We start from the raw sequence: 15,293 nt of genomic DNA on the forward strand, positions 1-15,293 counted from the left end.
AAAGGGTAATGATTTTATACAAATTTATTTTATATAAATTGATGTAATATGATAAAATTGATTAAATTAAATATCTCTTGGTTCATATGATTTATTTTTATTATTAACGACAATAATAATTAAAAAGTAAGAATAATAATAATAACAATAAAAATAATATAATAATATTTTATTTGAGAACAAAGAATGGAATGATAAAACTTATGTAGGATAAAATGAAGAGTTCAGGAAACAAAAACTTGATTCCCTATTCTTTTCATGGGAATTAAGTTTTTATTCTTTAATCTCATAAATATGTGGCCCAACATATTTTATTTTCATTCTTACTTCTATTTTAATAAATAAAAACTATCGAGATTATTTTTATTCTAGATTCTGATTCCTTAATATAAGAAGTAAACGCACCACCAATTAATTTTAATTGCTCATTTACAATTTTTTGACGTTTTCTTTGAAAAATGAAAATGAAAAAACTAATTGTATTTTAAAAAAAATTTAAGTAATGTTTCATAAAATAATATCAAACAATTATTTTAAAATATTCTTCTTTTTTTAAACTTTAAAATTTAAATTATTGGGAAATAATAAAAAAAAATTTAGAAAGTTTACGTTATACCAAAAATTATTCCTATGTAAGAGATAGACTGTGACTGCGATTATGGTATACAGACAAAAAGTGAAAAATGAATTTTCTTTATGTATCAAAGTGAAAATATACGTAGTGTTTAAAGAAAGAGAACAATTACTTTCCTCATCTTATTACCTGTTTGAACCGATTATAATTATTAATTATGTTTATTGGTGTTTTTATAAATAAAATAATATTACTTAAATGGTAATTTTAAATCTAAATGAAAATGAAAAATAAATTAACATTATTGACGAATAAACTCTCTCTCTTAATATTAAATTTCGTCAGTCTTCTCCCATGTCATCCATGGCTCAGGTGCTTGTCCGCTTCCCATTTCTATTATCACATGTTTCCTCTATTTCTCTGCTAAAAAGACAATGAAAAATAAAAAAGTAACTGAAAGAGAGAGAGAGAAGAGGCCAAGTCAAATTTTATTTTAACAAAATATCCCGCAAAAATCCAACCAAAAAAAAAAAAAATCAATGAAAACGCTTCTGGGTTTTTCTGATTCTTTCAACTACTAGCTAGTGTTTGTGTTCATATCACTTACTCTAACCCCATTTCATTTCTTGGTTTCACCGATCATCTCTTTCTCTGTCAGGTAATTTTTCTTCTTCTTCTTTTTTTAATGTCTTCTATTGATTATTTTTATTTTTTTATATGATCATGTTACTGCATGGATTTTTTTTTAATTTTATTTTAGTTTTTGTGCCTTTTTGTGAGGAATCGAGTTGACCCAGGTTGCTTTTTCGAATTTCATCGGTTTTTCATTTTAAATTTCGTATTTTTATGTAATGTTTTGATTTCAACAACGTCTATATCAATTTATTTGATACATAACTTATTGGAGTGTTTTTTTTTTTAAGTACATTTGGAGTGTTTTTTTTTTCCCAATAACATGGTGAATTTGTTCCTTTTCATTTTGGGTACTTTGACTCTTTGGGCAATTTCTTTTTCTATGAGGTTTTAATCTCTCATTGTTTTGAGTTTGTTCTGTGGATGTCTGTGGATGTTTCAATGTGCAAAAGTTTCACGCTTGACAATGTAAGTGTTTAATTTAGCTCATATTGATGTTTATATTTTGGGGTTTCAGGTCAATTTAATGGACATTACAATATATTCTTGCTGCTAGGCATTTGTTATTGCAGGTTTTTTTTTTTTTTTTTTTTTTTTAAATTTTGATGTTTAGCTTATATACTTCTGTCTGTTGAAAATAATTTTTGGCATAATGAGCTTCGTACGGTTGCAATTTGATATTGGCATGTATATTGTTATAGTGGCAGCTTGCAAATTGTGTTGAAAAAAACAATCTAGACTTAAATTGAAGTGGTGGTGGAGTCATAAAAATGTTGTGTTATGGAATTTGTTGGCGAGTTCATAGCTCAGTCATGTTAATATCTCATTTATATGCTGATCTTTAGTTTTAATGTAGCTAGATTTTGATCAAATTGTTTGAAATTTTATGCCAAGTGCACACAAAATGTTAGCCAAAATGGTCATAATAGTTGGTCTTTGATGTGAAGGATATTGAGGGTTTGTAAATGAAGGATATGAAGGATTTGTAATAGATCCCACTTTGAGTGAAGAATAGAATGCAAATTATATGCATAGAAAGTTATCTGTAGAAAGCTGGTCTTCCTGATGGTGCAGCCAAGATTATGTGAATAGTTATGAACTTTTGTGATAGAATTAGAAATGTTTGGAACAAATATTGCATGGAATAAAATTTTGCATACTTTTATCCCATTTGAAGCTAGATATCATGGGAGTGTTGCAACCATGATGATGAGGGGAGACAGCATGTTGCAATTCTGAATTAGTTTTAATTTATTTTTTTTACTGTTTTAGTCCTTTTTATTATTTAATTATTTAGCAATTTGACATTGCTCACATATTTTCGGTTTTCCAGCTATCAAAGAGTCGATGATCATCCTTTCTTCTGTTGGTTGCACGAAAATTCCCCTGGCATTCATGTCTGAAATTTGGATCACTGTTTAACATTGTGTACACTTGTTCTGGTTGGCCCTCATGCAAGGTCAAGGGATCACCAGTGATTCCTTCCCTGAATCTGTTAATATTGATCAGGGACTGTCCAATAATACTAATATGAATTAGCAGACTTCTTGGCATAGCTTGCTGCATCCTATGGAAAGCCGTATATCAGATTATGCAGTAGCTTCTGGTGGTGCAGCATGTGTAAATGCTGTTACCCATGATGTTCGGAGCTTGAGCGGCTGGAATACGGGTGAACCTAGCTCCAGATTGAGTTCACAGAATCAAATGAATGACGATGTTATGGAAATGGAACAAGGTTGGACTACCTCCTATGGTGATCATACTGGGGTTGGTCCAAGGTTAGAAGAAAGGAAATTAGAACCAACTAGTGCCCTTTTTCCTGGAAGGCGTAATTTTGGCCACAGCGGGGATCGGGACAGAAGTGGGCCTTCTCTTTTGCTAGGCTCTAGCTCTAGTCATGCTCCACAAAGTTTGAATCTAAATGCAGGATATATAGGTAACAGTGGTAGTGTTGGCTCTTTATCTGGAAACTCTGGTTTTATGGTGGAGGAGAACAATGATGATGCAAGTTTGACTCTTGGTGGGTGGGGTTTATCCTGCAAGAGGAAGGCTCTTGAAGGTACGTCTGGGCAGTATTGTTCTGCAGGAAGTTCAAGTTGCTTTCAACAAGGTGAAAATCATGCATCTGCTTGTTATGACACATCTAGCAGCTTAAGTTTGTCTCCACCTTTGCAAAACTCCCTTGGATTTGGTATGAGAGCAGTAGAAGATTGTTTTCCTTCTTCGGGTAGCATTGGAAATACAGAGAACTGCCCGAGAAGTTTTGGTAGGATAGGGGTTCCCGGACATCAGCAGGAATCTGTACCATTCCATTTGTCATCAAGAGGGACTAGTGGGTACTTGAATAATGCTGCCCCTCATTCGTCACAAATACCTCTTCCCTTTAGTAATTCTCTGGAATTGAGATCGACAGGTGCAAATACAAATGCAGCCCAGAACCTGCCTCAAGATGTGCATGTTTCTGCTTTTACAAGAAATGTGCATCGTTTCCCTTGGAGTGGTGCCTCCAGTCCAAGAGCTAACAATTTATCAAGTTCTTTTACATCTGGAGAGAGAGATGCTGCATTGCAAGAGGAAGGAAACACAAGCAGCATCCCAAGAAACAATGCAGAGCAGCATCCCATGTTTGTTCGTTCAGTTGAGATGAGAAACATGGCGCAAGATCCAACAAGTTGGGGTTTGGCCACTGGAAGCTCTTCTGGAGGCATTTATTTGACCGCTCAAGTCGGTTCCAATTCAAGCAGTCAACCATCACCCCCTCCTGCCATGAGTCCTCACCACAAATACTCAACTCATAGTCAGCAAAGATTATCAGAATTTTCTTGGCCTTTATTTCCATCTGCCCCTCAAAATCCGAATCTAAATGCAGGATATGCGGGCAACAATGGAAGTGGTGGACAGGGTATGGGCATAGGTTTAGGCCAAAATCCATGTAACTCAAGTGGACTGGAAACAGAGCAGGAATCTCTTGCAAGTGCTGCTTCTGATAAAGTGGGGACATCATCTAGAAGCTCTGGTTTTATGGTGGAGGAAAACAATGGTAACGCAGGTTCATCCCTGGGTGGTTGGGGTTTATCCTGCAAGAGGAAGGCCCTTGAAGGTACGTCTGCACAGTCTTGTTCAGCAGGAAGTTCAAGTTGTTTTCCACTAGCGGAAAATGGTGTCTCTGCTCGTAATGACCCGTCTAGCAGCTTAAGTCTGTCTCTGCCTTTGCGAGATTCCCCTACTGCTTGTCCTCTTGAGCAGTCAAATCCTAGATTTGGGGTTGGTATGAGAATAGTAGAAGACGGTTTTCCTCCTCCTGGGATCACTGGAAATTCTGAAAACTGCCTGAGAAGTTTTGGTAGGAGGGGGAATCCAAGACATCGGCAGGAATCTGTACCATTCAGTTTATTATCAAGGGGGAGTAGCAGGCAGCCAAATATTGCTTCCCCTCATTCGCCAGCAATACCTCTTCCCTATAGTGCTTCTTTGGGATTTAGATCGGCAGCAGCACAAGATGCAAATATAAATGCACCCCAGATCCAGCCTCATCCTGTGCACGTTTCTTCTTTTTCACGCAACATGCATCATTTTCCTTGGAGAGGTGCTTCCAGTTCAAGAGCTGGCAGTTTATCAATTTCTTCTACCTCTGGAGAGAGAGGTGCTACATTGCGAGAGGAAGGAAATGCAAGAAGCTTCCCAAGAAACAATGCAGAGCATCCTATGTATGTTTCTTCAGCTGGCATGAGAAACATGGTTCAAGATCCAGCAAATTGGGGTTTGGTCACTAGAAGCTCCTCTGGGGATGTTTCTTCCGCTCGAATTGGATCCAGTTCTAGCATTCATCCTTTGCCTGGTTCTGCCTGGATTCCTCACCCAATCCCCTCAACACATAGTCACCGCCTGATGTCTGAGGTTTGTGTTTTAGTTATTTTTTCTCTTTGTCAATTTATTGTTTCTATACATTTGCTATTTTCCACTTTTGTTACTGGAGGTGGAATTTTCTTGATCATTGTGGCAGAGCTGTGTGTTTCTGGATTAATGTGCTTTGATTTCTTGCTTACTATTACTCAGTATATATATATATGTTATTTTTATAGTTATTTTGGTGTTGTATATCTGATTTGAGTTTAACCTCATGTATAGAATGTAGTTCTCATGTCACCATTGAGTAGTTGACCTTCCTGTCATCAATTTCCTTATTTTAGCGAACAATCTTTTTAGTTTATTTTGTGGGAGCTTAATGTGTATTAGGGTAAGTATACTGTTATATGAAGCACTTTATGCAGGTGAAAATATTCACTCTGATACTTGACTCAATTGGTATATTTTTGGTCGCAAAAACATTTTAAACTCTCTGTTGTAGGGCTTAGTAAAATATATTCTTGGATATAATTTAGGGATATACTGAGCAATCTCTTCTAGGGTGCAGTGAAACATATTATTGGACTTCCTTAAGCGATGTACTGATTCAAAGCTATTTTAAGAAAAATTTCTAATAACATTGAAAGCACATACATAAGTTCATTTAAGAAGCTGTAAGAAAGAGATATAATTTCTTATATTCAATGTCATATCTAATACAAATTTCCATATACAATATTATCTTCTGGAAGCCTCTTAAATGCTCCTATATTAAAAACCTCAGAAGGAAGTCTTTTAATCGCTTGTGCATGAAAAATGCCTCAACTTCACGCTTACCTAGATTTGTCGGCAATTAAAATATTGGTTAATCATTTTTTCCTATTACTCTTAACAATTAGGTTATGCTATTGTTGACTAAAAGAAAATTAGTTGTGATATTCATGTCTGTGAGAGATACTATAAATCTAGGCCTAGATGTTTCCCAAATGAAGTTAGATTTGCATTTTTGAATTGAAGATAGGATAACTTTTGAAGATTAAGAATATATGACCTAGATATGGGCTTCACATCAATGAAAAAAACCTTTTGAAAGGATGAGGTAAATTTTAGTGCTTGATATTGCCATTGAAATGAACAGGTAGCATGAACTTTATGTTTTGAATGGAAGTCGTATTTTAAAATTTAGCAATAGTTATGAAATTGATTAATTAGCATTCTTATTGAGACTAGAACTCATAGGGAAGAAAATTAGATTTATGGAATCATGATATGCCGTATCTATGAACAGGAGTATTTGGTTATTGGGGAAAATATATATACTTCTAATTTCAAACCAGGTTCAACTCATATAGAAGCAAAGCATTGAGTCGAATTCTTCATTAGTGTCAAGGTAATAGCTTTCTGAATATTCATCAAGTAGTAGAAGAATGGGACCTATTACAGCACATAAATTCCATAAAAATATATTGTTTATGCAGGGGCGGATCTCAGGAGGAAATTTAAGGGGGGCCAAATTTAAACTTATAAATTTAAGGGGGGGCCAAACTTAATTGTACAGGGATCAGTGTGTAAATTATTCATATTTTATTCAAAAATCTCAAAATATTTTAAAATCCAGGGGGGGCCATGGCACCCTTTAGTCTTACATGGCGTCCGCCCCTGTGTTTATGGATACCTGCAGATAGTTCATGCATGATAAATAGCGTCTCAGTTATAAAATTACATGCAGGAAGAAATAGTATTGGATATATTGAGAACTCAAGTAGTTTTTCATTTAAGTTTCCTGCTGATGCAACTTGGGTTATAAATGCTTCAATACATTATGAATTTGAGTTTTACACCCGAGGCTTATGCAGAGCGGATTTTAACATGAAACATCTTTACTTTGATCTCTCCCCTGTTTGGTATGTGTTAGTTTGATTTTGATTTTCAACTTTTGTTTGCCATGCATTTTAGGTTCAACTTTTGTATTTTAGAGGCATTATGACTACATATCAGTGATATATTAAGTTGATTGGAAGTAGAAGTTGCAATGAATATAAATTCCATTGATTAAAGAATTTATTGATTTTGAAAATTGAATATTTCTTTTCTTTCCCGATTTCTGAGTTTTGTTTTGGTTATTGAGCTATAATGATTTTATTTCCTAAAACGGAAAAGTTGCGTTTGACTAGGGGCATTGAGAAAAAGTCCACATTATGCTTGTTTATTATTGTTCATGGCATTTTAAACTGTCTAGTTACTGTATCTATTATACTCTTTATGTTATGTTGGTTGCTATTATGATCATTAGCTAGTAATGTTAGCAAGGAATCACGAGGACTGAATTTGATCTTCTTCTCTGTGGTTCAGATTCGTCAAGTTTTGACCGCCATGCATCGAGGGGAGAACTTACGAATTGAGGTTTGCATTTGAATTTTATTGAAATATGCTTTACATTCTTGTCATTTTATCATGTTGCGATGTGATCTTGTTACTTTCAATGATGACTGCTAACTGGCTAAAGTTTGATTGAGGGTAATAAGAACTCACCACCTATGGTGACAAAAGGTCAAATGATTTACACACAAATTTTTATGCTATCTCACCTGTTGCTGAATTCCACATCCCCTCCCCCCCAAAATAATTAGTTTCCTTTTTCACTCTATATGCTGTTAAATAGCCATAGTAATGGCTGTAACCCTCAGATTCTATGGAGTTTTTTCTTTGTAAATCTTAGTCATTTCAGGGCGTTGGGACTGTATCTTATAGAAAATAAAAACTAAATAATGATTAATTTGTTGCTCATCAAGGAAAACAATAGAGTAGCCAACTCTTCTCCTATGGATATAACAAAAATTCAAACCAGGAAAAATACATTGTATGATCCTGCACCCTAGATGGAAAGAAAAAACTAGCTTTTTTACTTTTCCAAATGCATTGTAAATGATTCTCCATCACTTGGTTTCATGGAACTAAGCTGCAAGCAGATACCCCTAGTGAACTTCTACAGAAGGTCTTGGCTTTCTAACCATGTATACTTCTTTTTTTCATAATTACTTTTTATAGCATTTGATCTTTATTTATCTTTTAGGATTTTATGCTTTTTGAGCCATTCGTATATCATGGTCTGGCCGAAATGCATGACAGGCACAGAGACATGCGCCTTGATGTTGATAACATGTCCTATGAGGTAAGAAAAGCAGTTGTGTCCCTGTTAGTCATTTTCACTTTGAAGGTTTTCTGCTTATGTAAACTTTTGGACTGTTAGGAATTGTTGGCACTTGAAGAACGTATAGGAGATGTGAGTACTGGATTGAGCGAGGAAACCATTATGAAGATAATGAAACGGGAAAAATACGTGTCCACTGAAACAGAATCCCCAACAGACTTGGAGCCTTGCTGTATTTGTCAGGTATGAGCTAGAGAAAAGGAAAAGCGTACATAGCAGCTTTAGGTAGCTAAAATTCATCTGACATATTGATATTAACATCGTCTATCTTGCTTAATAACTTGTTGCGGCAGGAGGAATACACCGATGGGGATGATCTTGGGGTGCTGGACTGTGGACACAACTTCCATACAGACTGCATTAAACTGTGGTTAATGCAGAAAAACCTGTGTCCCATTTGTAAGACAACAGCCCTTCCTACATGAGAGGGAAGACCATCATTTTTGGAGCGAGGAGTTCAATTTGATATCATTTTCAATACTCTTTTTTTTTTTTTTCACCCTCATTTGGGTCAAAAACCAGTTTTTTTTTTTTTTTCTTGCTTATGTACTGGCATTAGTTTAAGAAATGCTGCTGCTAAGCAGCTGTGGCATGAGTCGGGAGATGAGTACCTTTAAGCTTTATGACAAGGGTTAATTTTATCCTGCCCCCAACTGTTTCAACATTTTTCGCCACACACCCATATGTTTCGAAAATACTCACTCCACACCCAATTCCGTTAATTTGACCGTTATGTTTAACGGAGCTATTTGAAATTTAAGTAAATGTCCAAAATACCCCTTATCTTGAATTAGAGAAAAATAAAATGAGATAAAATATTAATTTAATAATTAATGTTTACATTAAAAAAATTTATTTAAAGGTAATTAATAATAATTTCATCAATTAAATTATCAAATAAATTTAATTTATCATCATCAAATAATATTTAGGATATGAATTTCCAAATTTGCCCTTTGACCGTTAGAATAAACGGTCAAATTAACGGAATTGGGTGTGGAGTGAATATTTTCGAAACATATGGGTGTGTGGTGAAAAATGTTGAAACAGTTGGGTGCAGGACAAAATTATCCCTTATGACAAATCATAAATTTGAAATTATATAAAGCTCTTGGAATGATAAGAGTTTTTAGTATTTTATTTTTTATTTCATCTGAAAACTTGAACAGTTAGCTAGATTTTTTTAGAAGCTGTGGTGGCCTTTGTTTATAAAGTTGAAAGCAGAAGCCCGCGGTTTCGGTAGGGAGAGTTTCATTTGAAATAAATAATTATTATTCTGCTGATGAAATAACTGCCACAGAATGGCTTGTGCTGTTGGATATGATATGATGACGAATCCACGTTTTTCTTTATTTTCATCAAAAGCACTTCCAAATACAAGCTGCTTTTCTCTTGCGTGAGAAGCACTTTGCAGTTTTTCATTTTTTTTTTCTTCCCCTCCCCCTTTGGTCGGTGCTTGCTCATCACCTCCCCAAGTCTATGGGTTCAGAATTTGTGAATACGAGGCCATGTACTACCAAGAATTGGTTACAACAAATATTTGTTTTTAGTACTCATTACTTAAACGTATGCTTTTTGGTCTTAATTTCCAATTGTTAGAAATGGAAAAACAACCATTTGATAAAGAGTGATACCATGCTTATTTAGTTAAGATATTTAGTATCTCTGTTAATCAATAGAATTTTATTATTTGAATTAGAAATGATAAAGCTTAATAATTTTCTATCACTTAATTAATTAAGTAGTGAAACGATATTTGTCATATTAATTGGAAGAGAAGTACTAGACGTCCTGAATTTTTTATCTTAAAAACTTATTCGAAATGATGTAATATTTATTAATTGGCTAGTGAGGATAATACAATTAATTTATTTAAATCTTGTAAAGAATTATCAACTAGTCAATGAATAACATATCATTTAGGATGAAATTTGGAATAAAAAATTTGGGATGTCTATCATTACTCTAATTATATAAACTAAGTATTTCAACTAAATAAGCGTGACATAATTGTTTATAAAAAAATTTAATAGAAAATAAAAGTGTAACGTCTAAATAATCATTTTGAGAACATAACTAAAGAGATACGAGAGTTAAGAGAAAGTTTAGCTGTTTGTGTACATGTGAATGTAGTGGTGGTCCATTTAAACACACTCAAGTAATTAATCAATAATTTCTCTAAGAGAAAATGCATTAATAGAATTTTATTGTTTGAATTAGAAACGATAAGCTTTAATAATTAATTATCACTTAACTAATGAGATGGTGAAATGTAATTTGTGATATTAATTGAAATATAAACTAACTATCCTAACTAAGCAAGCATGATATTATTGTTTATAAAAAATTTAATAGAAAATAAAAGTGTGACATCTAAATAATCATTTTGGAGAGCATAACTAAAGAGATACGGGAGTTGAGAGAAAGTTTAGTTGGTCGTCTACGTATAGATACAGTGTCCATTGAAACATACCCAAGTTATTAATCAATAATTTTCGCTAGGAGAAAATGAATCTCATCAGCTTTTAAATCCAAGAATAAATGTATCTTCTGTTGTTGCTTGACAAATGCTTAAATAGTAGTGGTAGTGTTATTGAGCTTAACATATTGATATACTCGGATTTACTTACCTTATTTAAGTAAGTGCATTATTCAGCCAAAATTGTCCGTATTGACCCTAAAAACAAAAAAAAAAAAAAATTATACTTATATAGTCCCAATATGTAATTAATATATACATTTAATTATTCTTTAGTAACCGCATCCTTACTTTGTTATTGATATTGATATTGAAACAATATTACAGAAGCCACTTCTGACCCAAAAGCTTAAATTAATAACTAAGTGCCTAAGAACACTATTAAAGAATTTGAAGGAACAAGTTATATACTTCTCGTCCAAATTAGGGCATGATGGCATTGGAGTTTCTAGTAATTTCAAGCGAACATCGTTTCAAAAATAACTTTGGTAGGCAAAACTGACAAGGTGGGGTCTAGCATTCATATGATATATTTTGTTAGCTACAGGGTCTTAAGCTAGCTAGCTAGCCAGCTTATATATAGTCATACGTTTTTGTTTTCATGTATAGTAACGGCATTGCCTTATGATTGTATTTTGTGCTCTTCTTACACTTTGCCACCTTTTTTAAAACGCCTCCTTCCCCTCCCTTTCTTGTATCACCGACTCTCTCTTCTCTTCTCTTTGTTCAACTTGCTCTATATCTATTTATCTATCTATCTATCTATCTATTTGTTGATACGATGCCGGAGGACGAAGGAGGAGGAGGAGGAGGAGAGGGAGGATTATTACATGAGGGTTTCTTTATGGAAAATCCAGCATGGGCTCCGCTGGTTTCTGATACAACTCTGGCGCCACCTCAGCCTTCGAGTTCTAAAATCCCGAAGCTGAATAAGAAACAAGAGACATCACAAGGAAGTAGTAAGAAGCGAGCCCGTGGAGAAGGAGGAGGAGAAGTTGGCAAAGATGGGAATTTGTTAAAGGGAAGCGATGACAAGAAGGCGGTGAAAGTGAAAGAAGGTGAATCAGAGCATGAGATACATATATGGACAGAAAGAGAAAGGAGGAAGAAGATGAGAAACATGTTTGCTAATCTTCATTCTTTGCTTCCTCAGCTTCCTCCTAAGGTATACATATTGTATCAATGATTAGCATACGTGTATATATAAGCTTCTTATTACATGGGGTTTTGTTGATTTTTTTTTTTGGGGGGGCCATATACATTCATGAGTGGTCTTTGGAGAAAAGAGGTATATCATATGTCAATATTTCTATATAAGCTTTTTCTCCTGTCTGCTTCTTGGGCAGTTAGTGAGAAATTCGGATTTTTAGACATGCCCATGTATTTTTGTTTATCAAATTGCCATTTTTGGCTCTGTCCTTTCACATTTGTTCATAATTCTTTTTCCCCCTTTTCATTTCTGAGTACTTTACAACAGTAGGGGGAAATTATAATTAGGTTTCAACTTAATGTCATCCAATAAATTGATCCCATGAAAACTATGATAATATTTAACAGGAATTTAATGTTTAAATAAGCAAAATATGAACTTCTAATTTTTTATCCATCAAACATTCGAATATATATGATGAGTATGTTTTTCCCTTCTATTCTTTTTTAAAGTGTAGAAATTAGTAGCTAGGATGCATAAGATTTGATCCTCAAAAAAATTATTATCAACATTTTTTTTTTCAAATCATTTACCCATAAACAATATCATCATTCATCAGTTCTCCCTTGCCTTTGATTAATATATGATATCATACGTAAACCCTATTTATAATGAGATTGAAAGTCATGAAGTCCCTCTGTTCGGTTTTCTTTTCATTTTTCTTGAAATAATGTTAATTAATACCTTAAAATCAACGCTTGATAAGTATAATATGTATCCAAACGATGTTAATGTTTTTTTAGGGTTAAATAGTCATTCATGGTAAGTTTGAATTCATTATTTTTTTCCAAATCAGAAATATTTTATAACAGAATAACAAACATGATTGATGCGTCGACAAATTTTTGTTTTATTCAGTACAAATAATAAATGTAATGTACCAGCTTAATAATATAGTTAATTGTAGGAGAAACAGTTTTTTCCTTAAATATCGTATATATTTTACTTAGTTCTATATTGAATTTTGTACAGGCTGACAAGTCCTCCATTGTTGATGAAGCAGTGAGCTACATCAAAACCCTACAGCAGACTCTCCGAAAGCTACAGAAGCAAAAGCTAGAAAGGCTCCAAGGTGTTGCAAGTTTTGGCTTCGAGGCGTCTGCTGCAATCACCCCACAAAATAAGCTAGCAATTGTAGCTCACGATCGTCAACAAGAATCTTCTAGTAACCTGCTGGGTGCCAATAGTACTGATGCAACTAATAACTCTTCAAATTTGCTTTCGGTATCGCCTACTTATCCTGTAATCTTCCAAACGTGGTCTTCATCTAATGTTGTTTTGAACATTTGTGGAGATGAAGCACATATAAGCATATGCTCTCCAAAGAAGCCTGGGATGTTTAGCACCATTTGCTATTTATTGGAGAAGCATAAGATAGAGGTGATATCTGCTCAAGTTTCTTCGGATTTAACTCGAAGAATGTACATGATTCAAGCACATGTAAGTGTTATAAAATTCTCTTTAAAAATTGTTATTGCATTAATTTTTATTTAGAGAAGAATTGCAAGCTGGCTCTGTAGTTTGAAGTCTTTCATGAATCGCGATGCTTCAAAGCTGGATGGCCATTTAGCTAGGATTATATCTTATGAAGTTCTTTTGCTGAATGTAAATGGGAAAGCATATCGAAAAACCTAACTTGAAATAGGAATTCTATTTATTACTAGAAATACATCGATAGCTAGGAATATACTGGGAGATTATGGCTTTAGGGTTTCTAATAACACTCATTTGGCAGTGTTCAATATAGTAATTTTCTTGCTTCACTGATTACATTTGCATGAAGCTCAGAGCTTAGAAAAAAGGTTACAATACTGACGCCGTAATTTCTATACGTGAAAGTCGTAGATATAGAAGCCTCGTCACATTTTAGAAATTGTACTGATACTATGAAATAGTTACAAATTCATGCTGTAATTTGCATGAAATAGTTACACTGATACTATGACTCCCATACGAGAAAATTTTAATTAGATTAGGTTCCATCACGTTTCGGAAAACTTGTCTTGAATTAATTCTATGTATCATGCAAGCAGGTGAATGGAGCTTCGGATCAGTTCTCAGAAGCACTTCCAGTTGAAGAAATGTATAAACAAGCTGCAAGTGAGCTTATGTTCTGGATCTCTTCTTGCATTACTCCGGCCGGAAATCGACCAGAGCAAACATGTGTTTTTAGATCATGAGTTCGAAGTTTTCCCACCAAGAGGAGAGCCATTATAATGGATATATCCGCTGTATACTGCATCAAGTTTATCAAGATATATACTTGTTGCTACTAGCTAGCTAGCTAGGAACCCTGTAAGCTTGCCTTGATCATCATCATCATCATCATATCTTTACTTACAACTTGAAATATACTCTCTAAAGCTCCATTTGATATTTAAGGCGCCCAAGTTTGTTAAACTATAAATATAAATTTTGTATTTTGGTTTGTCTCAATTTTGGAATGTTACAAGTGGAAATTTCAATGTACATTATTTCTAATCCCAATAATTAGATCCCTCTCTCTCTCTCTTCCCCCCATATAAGAGTATATATATTAATGTGAATTTATGTCATGGAAAAATATAATTTTTGGTTTAATGTTTTGTGGTTTTCCTGACCTCATCAGCTGGCATTAATAAAAAGTTTTGTTAATGCAAAAAAGAAAAAAAAAAGTTGTCAACGCTTGTCTCTGTACGGCTCTGCCCTGCTTATATGAAAGTGTAGCTTCGATCAAAGTAAGAAGAACCTAAAATGTATTTGTATATAGTGCAAAATTTTTGTTTATCATACTAGATGATGAACAAGCAATATTTTATCTTCAATGAAGCTAGTTTTCTCATTTGTGGTGGCTGTTTAGAGAATTACAAGCGAAAAAGGAACTCCTATAATCGTCTTTGTATAGGCTCCGTTTGATATTGAGGTACTATAGCTTTTAAACTAAAGTTATTGTGAAAAAAAAAAACCGTAATGATTAAATAAAAGTTAATAGTATGTAGTAAATGTAATTTTTAAATAAAAATTTTGATAAAATTATTAAAGATATAATAGATTTTTCATCATACAAATGTAAAATCAAACCAACTTTTAGCTTCTAAAATACAATAACTAATGTTTATCAAATATTTTAGTACTGTAACTTTTAAGTTATAGTTGTCCAATCTCAATATCAAACGGGGCCACATTATAGAAGTTTCATCCCTTGTCCAAATATATAAACTCATAAGAAACTTTTAATAAATAAACTCATCCTTTAGATTATTAATTTATTTGTTCTATAAACTTTAAAGTGCATGCTACAAGTCACATTCAAATCAGCTGGGGCTAAGTTCTTCTCCTTTTTATAATTTGCGGTCTAATT

The 15,293-nt window shown here is 33.7% G+C and overlaps 2 protein-coding genes across 3 annotated transcripts; both read left to right on the forward strand.

Annotated features, from left to right (window-relative positions):
- Nucleotides 1–872: 872 nt before the first annotated feature.
- On the forward strand, nucleotides 873–8,904 carry LOC102620199 (E3 ubiquitin-protein ligase MBR2-like). 2 transcript variants are annotated; one of them, XM_025101945.2, is made up of 7 exons: nucleotides 873–1,232; nucleotides 1,725–1,779; nucleotides 2,541–5,104; nucleotides 7,406–7,456; nucleotides 8,127–8,225; nucleotides 8,304–8,447; nucleotides 8,558–8,904. In XM_025101945.2, exons 3-7 carry the CDS (start codon nucleotides 2,777–2,779, stop codon nucleotides 8,687–8,689), a joined length of 2,754 nt encoding a protein of 917 aa, XP_024957713.2. In that variant the 5' UTR covers nucleotides 873–1,232; nucleotides 1,725–1,779; nucleotides 2,541–2,776; the 3' UTR covers nucleotides 8,690–8,904. The 2 variants fall into 2 exon arrangements, with proteins under 2 accessions (XP_024957713.2, XP_006487048.2); XM_006486985.4 differs by lacking the exon at nucleotides 1,725–1,779.
- Nucleotides 8,905–11,339: 2,435 nt separating this feature from the next.
- LOC102628364 (transcription factor bHLH95-like) lies at nucleotides 11,340–14,432 on the forward strand. Its single transcript, XM_025101946.2, has 3 exons — nucleotides 11,340–11,908; nucleotides 12,926–13,393; nucleotides 13,987–14,432. The coding sequence occupies exons 1-3, from the start codon at nucleotides 11,525–11,527 to the stop codon at nucleotides 14,131–14,133; spliced, it is 999 nt and encodes a 332-aa protein (XP_024957714.2). The 5' UTR covers nucleotides 11,340–11,524; the 3' UTR covers nucleotides 14,134–14,432.
- The last annotated feature ends 861 nt before the right edge of the window (nucleotides 14,433–15,293 follow it).

The sequence above is a fragment of the Citrus sinensis genome, chromosome 8 (genome assembly GCF_022201045.2).
Source record: "Citrus sinensis cultivar Valencia sweet orange chromosome 8, DVS_A1.0, whole genome shotgun sequence".
Taxonomy (NCBI): Eukaryota; Viridiplantae; Streptophyta; class Magnoliopsida; order Sapindales; family Rutaceae; genus Citrus; species Citrus sinensis.